The 7,793-nt window shown below is 41.5% G+C and overlaps 1 protein-coding gene across 1 annotated transcript; it reads right to left on the bottom strand.

The window, feature by feature from the left end:
* Positions 1–298: 298 nt before the first annotated feature.
* Positions 299–2,487, bottom strand: LOC129766662 (uncharacterized protein K02A2.6-like). The gene is made up of 2 exons (XM_055767249.1): positions 1,885–2,487; positions 299–808 (listed from the first exon to the last, which is right to left on the bottom strand). Exons 1-2 carry the CDS (start codon positions 2,485–2,487, stop codon positions 299–301), a joined length of 1,113 nt encoding a protein of 370 aa, XP_055623224.1.
* Between the last annotated feature and the right edge of the window lie 5,306 nt (positions 2,488–7,793).

The following is a 7,793-nucleotide window of genomic DNA, read 5'->3' as shown; positions in this document are numbered from 1 at the left end:
AACTTTGTTCTTTATACAATCTGCTTTGGTGGCAAATCCAGAATAAGGCGGCATCGAGGGCGTTCGAAATGGTTTTTTTTTCAAAACCACGATTACTAAGTTTTCTAAATTGGAACCATTCTGTTTCGGATATGGTTCAGAGCAAAATACTAGCGCGACTGTTCGATACAAAGAGCTTTATTGAACTGATACAAGTTAGAGCGGGAATCAAGATGGTGAATACAAGGTGTGAATGAAAGGGTGAATCAGATGAGTACCCGACTAAAAACTAATGTAACATCTTCCCTTCTTTATAAAATTAATTTTCCATGACAAACTCATCATATTTGCTTGGCAATTTTCTCTCACGTTTTGGTCTGTTCGTCGCATCTGTGTTCTTCTTGGGTGTGCTGATTTCAGTCGGCCTAACTGACTTATCCCTACTGTCATTTCCACGCAATGGTGTCGGTGCATCAGCGAGTGCATCATCAGCTCGCATGACAGTTGTCAATGGTGTTGCTTTTTCGACGATTTCCATCCCATTAGTTACTTGTGGTTCAAACTGTGTTCTCAAAATGGTATGCTGTTTGTCCTGTTGTGAACGTTCTGGATTCGGATCAAGAGAGCTTGTTGCTGGTTCTTTACGCGGCTTTATGTTTACCAGGTCTCTTCGGTTGAAGGAACCGTTCGCGCCCACCACATAAGAGCGATCGTTCAGCTTCTCATGTACAACGGCTGGAGTCCATAATTTATTGCTTTCGGGATGAGCTTGGATGTAAACTGGTGAACCCGTTTGCAATACAGGTAAGTTACGTGTTTTGACGTGGGACTACGTCTAACCAGAATATATGGAGGGTAAAATGAAAACCTAAACACAGAACATGCAGGAAAAAATGAAAGATTTCGAATGCTTATAGCTCGAACATTTCGTACTGGATAGGAGAGATGTTTGCATCACTTGATAGGGAATATTTCTACGCATCTATCGCAACTAACAAAATGTTGTTTTTCATTAGATAAACAATTGAATAACTGTAAAATATTAGGCGTTATCTAAACGCCCTAACTGCATCGTTTTGATTGGCCCGATTTACGGTTTCCCTAACACAGCCATCAAAACCAAGCAGCCTAGGGGAAATCGGCATTGCAAATTCATACAAATCGGGGGTATTTTTGTTCCGATTGAAATGTGTTTCCCTAACACAGACTTCAAAACCGAGGTTTCTGGGGAAATCGGCTCTGCAAACTGCGAGTACTTTTGTCTGTCCTAACATGATCTTCTAAACTTAGGAACCTGGGAAAATCGTGCAGACACTAGAAGCGAATGAACTTCCCAGTTTCAAGCAAATTCGAGATTCGAGAAGTATGTACACTTTTGGGATGTAAACTTCAGAGGGAAATGTAAAATAAAATAATCGTTTGATAATTTTTTTTTGTCTTTATTGGAAAGATTTTCAGCCTTAGGCTGGTTCATCAAACGTTTGATAATTCTTCCGTACATATATTTTGTTCTAGTCATCATACCAAACGTAAAAGGTCCGTCATTAAATTTACTTGTAACGAAGAACAATCAATCACAATAAATGAATTGACTTTACACGGCATTTGTTCATTTTTTTCACTCACAGAGCAAATATATTGAACTCAATTGAATTTGGAAACTGTTTCATTCAATCAAGAATTTAATCAATACAAACGAATGATTGCTAAGCTAAGGTAGTTCCACGTGAACCTTGCGGTTATATCATAGATATAACCCACTATTTTTTTTATATCGTAATAATACTTCACTTTTTTCTTGTTTTCTAGGATCGATTCTGGAACATTCGGTACGACACGAGGAGAGTATTTTTCGAACGAAGCGGGCACTCCGCACCTAGTGCTGCGTGAGAACAATCTACTTACTGGGCTGCTTCCAATCTTGTTTGGAATATTCCGCCAATGGAGCAGTACGTACCAAATATCCTGACCCGTTTCATCTGCCGTCTGAAGTAACCGCTTCGCGATCTTGACTGCTGCTTCCGCCTTTCCGTTGCTTTGTTGATGATGAGGAGACGATGTCGAATGCTTGAAGTTCCACTTGATAGCCATATTCTTCATCTCCTCGTTCACGAAATTGGTTCCGTTGTCGGTGTTGACGATCTGTGGTATTCCGTGGCGAGAGAAATTTCTTTTACAGGTTTCAGATAAAGTTTTGGCGGACATATCCTTGAGACCATCTAGCTCCATGTAGTCCGAGTAATGGTCGACTGTTACGAGGAACTGGTGTTTCTTGCCTTGATAGAATGCAAAAAATACATCCATCGAGACTATCTGCCAAGGGTAAATTGGGATAGCATGACTCTGCATAGGAGGTTTCTGCTGACTCGGAGCAAATTTTGCGCAGATCGAACATTCCTTCACCACATCCGTAATTTGCGCGCTCATACCTGGCCAGAAGATGTTTTCCCGTGCAAGCTTCAATGTCGATTCGATGCCATTGTGACTTACATGTACCTTGTGGATCATGGATCGCTGAAGTGCACTTGGGATTAGAATTCGATCGTTTCTGAAGACCAATCCATCTGTTCTGTGGCTTTCATGATTCCATCCAAACAGTTGTCGGATATACTCAAGTAGCTGCTCACGTTGCAGTCCTCGAGCTGCTGGAATATCTTATAGATGTTAAGCTTTCGATATTCGCTGTGTTCCCTTGAATCGTCGTATGGGGCACGAGAGATCGCATCCGCCACAACATTTTCCTTTCCGGTACCAAATTGCAGCTTTAGTTGGTACCGCTGTAAATTTAAAAGCATGTGCTGCAATCTTTTCGGAGCTGTTAATAGTGGTTTGCTGAATATATTGATAAGAGGTTTATGATCTGTCTTAACGGTTACACAGGGGTTCCCAACGATTAATTGATCAAAGCGTACGCATGCAAACAAAATGGCAAGCAGCTCTTTCTCTATTTGCGCGTAGTTTTTTTTCTGTGTTCGTTAGCGTTCTTGAAGCGTAACAAACTACTCCGTCTTTCTGGAATATGGCCACTCCAAGACCGAAGGAGCTCGCATCATATTCGATTGTCAGAGGCTCACGTACGTTGTAGTATCGCAGAGTTGTTACATCGGAGACAAGAGACTTCATTTTTGAAAATTCTTCATCCTCTACCTGTGTCCATTGCCACGGCTCCTTCTCCGAAATCAACCGTCGCAGCTTCGAAAAATTTGCGCTTAAGTTGGGAATGAAACGGCTGAGGTACGTGACCATTCCAATAAACCGATGCAATTCGGTCCTGGTTGCTGGAACCGGGTAATGCTTGATCGACGAAATTTTGGTGTGATCCGGTTGTAAACCCTCGTTCGAAAGCACGTGTCCAAAAAATTTTACAGAAGTTTCACAGAATTTGAGCTTTGATTTGTTAAGCTTCACGTGGTTCCCTTTCAGACGTGACAGTAGCATCTCCAGATTAGCGTTGTGGTCGCAAAGTGCTTCTTCATTGGTTGAACCACGGCCATAGATCAAAAGATCGTCTGCCAGACACTCTACGCCATTTAATCCTTGAATTATCTCTTGCAGCTTGGATTGGAAGATTTCGGGCGCAGATGAGATACCGAAAGGAAGTCTTAGCCAGCGGTAGCGTCCGAAAGGGACCAAAACGACGTTAGTTTGCTGCTCGCCTCTTCCAATACTACGTGCCAGAAACCCTTACGTTCGTCAACTGTTGAGAATACCTTAGCCTGGTCCAGCTCTGGTAAAATTTCATCCAGAGTAACGAATTGGAGATTGGGCCTTCTCAATGCCTTGTTTAACGGAATAGGGTCCAAGCAAATGCGGATTGACTCGGATCCTGGAATACCACGTCTAACAATAAGGATGTTACTCACCCACTCTGTATGGTGATATTCCCTCGTGATGATTCCATCTCGTTGCAGCTGATCCAATTCTGCCTTCAGCATTGGTCGAAGAGCGATTGGAACCCGGCGTGGCTGCTGGATTACCGGTGTAACACTATTATCGATTTCCAATGTAACTTCCCCGTTCATTTTCCCATATCCTTCAAAAACGTCTCCGTACTCTTCAATGATTTTCTCAGCTTTGATACGATATATTTTAAGCACATTTTGTTCAGTTTCTCCCGTTGGTAGAGCAGGTACCATGCTGACGGAGTTACAAAACTTTATCAAACCAAACGTTGTGCACACCTTCAAGGACAGCAGTGGCCTGTGGCTAACGTCGACGACTTGCAATACGAGTATATACTTCATCGATTAGCACTTGCAAGCTAGTTTGACTAGACCAAGAACGTTGATAGTGCCACCACCAAAAGCTTGAAGCTTGTACGGTGACGGGAGTAATTCCGGATCGGTTTCACCAGTCAACTTACACAGCCAATCGTACCCAATTAAACTGGTATTGGCACCTGTATCCAGCTCGCATTTGACACTTCTCCACTCGTCTTTAATTTTCAGAAACCCTTCCGCCAGGACATTTCCTCCTTTCTTAGATTTGTCGAAGATCTTGCCGATTTCCCCTTCCATTTCCGATTCCTCTGACTGCTCACTGTACTCGTTTTCTGAATCGCTGTCATCCGAGGTGTCTTCGTTTATTTTCTTCACTCTGCGTACGCGATTGCGTTTTGACGAACTCGATGGGTTTTTTCGGCAAACTTTCTCGAAGTGATTCTTTCCGGAACAAAGCTTACATTTCTTACCGTATGCTGGACATGAACCTCGCCAGTCACCACAGAATTTACATAAACGGGCCTTCGATGATGACGCTTTGATCTTGTTTACCACTGACATCGTGTCTACTGAAAGTGTTTGTACGTGTTTAGTCGTAATCTCTTCTACACGACACAAGTCTATCGCTTTTGCCGATGTAATGTCCGTCATCGTGAGCATCTTCGATCGAAGATGTGGCCACTTGGTGGAGGTAGCCAGCTTATAGGTAATCATTTCGTTTTCCAGGGCTGCAAACTTGCCCGGCTTTGCTAGACTCTTCAAACGAACCACATAGTCGTCGATACTTTCCACTGCTGTCTGGCTAGCCGTGAAGAAATCCAGTCTATCCACAATGATGTTTCTTGTACGTGTCACTTTGAGCTTAATGGCTGCAAGTACAGTATCCGGCGATATTCTGTCTGCTGCTGTCAGGTCAAAGTTGCAAAACTTTTTGAGTGCCTCCGAGCCAACAACTGATAGCAGAAAACTCACTTTCTTTGCATTTTCTTCAGCAGGCCAGTTGTCCATGCCAACCGCAGTGGCATAATTTTTCCAGTTGTCATTGAAAAATGAGAAATTTTCATCCATATCGCCCTCGAGACATAATGGCGGCGGGAGCGGCACATTTTGTGGTACTAGTGCTACCGCTTGGGGTTCGCGCCGCTGGTTGAGAAGCTTCTCGAAAATTTTGTTTTGGTGTTCCAACAATTTAGTTAGCTCCTCCATCTTGATTTAGAGCTATTACGTGAAGAAAGTTTTAATCGCTTTCTTTTATAAAATGTTATGCGATCTCGGGTTGTGCAATGCCCGACGATTTCGAACGTTTCTCGAACTCTATACCGCGAAAACTTCTGACACCATGTTTCGGATATGGTTCAGAGCAAAATACTAGCGCGACTGTTCGATACAAAGAGCTTTATTGAACTGATACAAGTTAGAGCGGGAATCAAGATGGTGAATACAAGGTGTGAATGAAAGGGTGAATCAGATGAGTACCCGACTAAAAATTAATGTAACACATTCCATAAAACACGGCGCTTATCAGGGCCATTAAACCATTCAAAAAAGAGTTTACGAAATACAGTTCAATGCTTTCTAAAATAATATCCAAAATAATAATAAAACACAAACTGATTTTTTCATAATTTGTTTGCCAGGATCTGATGAGTATGTGAATTTGGCAGTTGTTCTGAGCATATTGATAGTTGGGGACTTTGCTGATTATTCAATTTTCATCAATTCTTAAAATGTTTCCAGATTGAAAGTACAGTAATTTATAATTAGTTCGACATTTAGCTAATTGGACGGACATGTAATGCGACAAATTTAGTTAGACATTTTTGTAAACATAGAAATCCAAATTATGACCCCACATTGAAATTCGACACTGTACCACTGTCATCGCAAATGTATTTAGCCTGCATGTGAATCCAACGAGCGAACAAATCGTAATGAATGTATTTTTTTTGCCATCGCTGCCTTTTAACGCTCATTCGTTCGTCTCGTTGGACTCGCCCCTTTGGCTGAGTCTGCCGATTTGTCTCTATCCTGTGAGCGTGTACCGCTACAGTACAAACCGCGCGGACCTCAAAAAAATATCTCATTTTCTTACAAACCGTAAACCCGTGTGGTTGTACGGCATTTTTTTGTTTATACAGACTGCTTTGGTGGCAAAACCAGCCACCGTAAAACACGACGCTTTTCAGGGCCATTAAACCTTTCAAAGAAGAGTTATTAAAAGTTTTTCACAATACCAATGCATTCTAAAGTGACATAATATGACATATAATATAAACTGCTTTTTTTGTTTATGCTTGTTCTTGAACTTATTGGTGGTTGGGGTCTTTTAAATTTATCATTCATATTTTGTGAAAACACTCATGTGTGGTTTCCGAATTAAAAGTGGCTTCAAATTACAACACATTGTATGCAGGATGACATTAACGAATTTTCTCGGTAGCAAGAACTGCTTTCTTTGGTTGATAACTGATGTTGAAAATTGACTGACGTTACATCTGCATTGCATAGAGAAATAACTAAGTAGCAAAACGATGAGCTATGTATTTTGGACTTTAATCCGAAGGTCATCCGTCCCTGTATTTACTGTTGGTTTTGACGTGGGACTACGTCTAACCGGAATATATGGAGGGTAAAATGAAAACCAAAACACAGAACATGCAGGAAAAAATGAAAGATTTCGAATGCTTATAGCTCGAACATTTCGTACTGGATAGGAGAGATGTTTGCATCACTTGATAGGGAATATTTCTACGCATCTATCGCAACTAACAAAATGTTGTTTTTCATTAGATACACAATTGAATAACTGTAAAATATTAGGCGCTATCTAAACGCCCTAACTGCATCGTTTTGATTGGCCCGATTTACGGTTTCCCTAACACAGCCATCAAAACCAAGCAACCTTGGGGAAATCGGCATTGCAAATACATGAAAGTAGGGGGACTTTTGTTCTCATCGAAAAATGTTCCCTAACACAGACTTTAAAACCAAGCAGCGAAATCGGCATTGCAAGCACACGAAAGAGCCTAGAGGCGAGTGAACTGAAAAGTTTAAACCCTCTTAAAGCCAAAAAGAAGAAAAAGAACACACGAAAGTAGGGGGAGCTTTTGTTCCCACCGAAATGTGTTCCCTAATAGAGATTTCTAAACCAAGGTGCCTGGAGAAATCGGTATTTCAAATTCATGCAAGTCGGGGGTATTTTTGTTCCGACTGGAATGTGTTTCCCTAACACAGACTTCAAATCCATGAAGCGTGGGGAAATCGGCATTGCGAATTCATACAAATCGGGGGTATTTTTGTTCCGATTGAAATGTGTTTCCCTAACACAGACTTCAAAACCGAGGTTTCTGGGGAAATCGGCTCTGCAAATAAATGCAAACTGCGAGTACTTTTGTCCTCGCTTGCCTTTGTGCAGAGTGGAATATGTCTGTCCTAACATGATCTTCTAAACTTAGGAACCTGGGAAAATCGTGCAGCCACTAGAAGCGAATGAACTTCCCAGTTTCAAGCAAATTCGAGATTCGAGAAGTATGTACACTTTTGGGATGTAAACTTCAGAGGGAAATGTAAAATAAAATAATCGTTTGATAATTT

Source organism: Toxorhynchites rutilus, chromosome 2 (assembly GCF_029784135.1).
Source record: "Toxorhynchites rutilus septentrionalis strain SRP chromosome 2, ASM2978413v1, whole genome shotgun sequence".
NCBI lineage: Eukaryota > Metazoa > Arthropoda > Insecta > Diptera > Culicidae > Toxorhynchites > Toxorhynchites rutilus.
The sequence above is the reverse complement of the archived record's forward strand: the minus strand, read 5'-3'. Positions and strand labels throughout refer to the sequence as shown.

Coding starts and splice junctions, on each gene's coding strand:
- LOC129766662 (XM_055767249.1), bottom strand. CDS start 2,487: ATGATCCACAAGGTACATGTAAGTCACAATGGCATCGAATCGACATTG. Junction 809..1,884: donor ACAAGATTGGAAGCAGCCCA/GTAAGTAGATTG, acceptor GGTTAGACGTAG/TCCCACGTCAAAACACGTAA.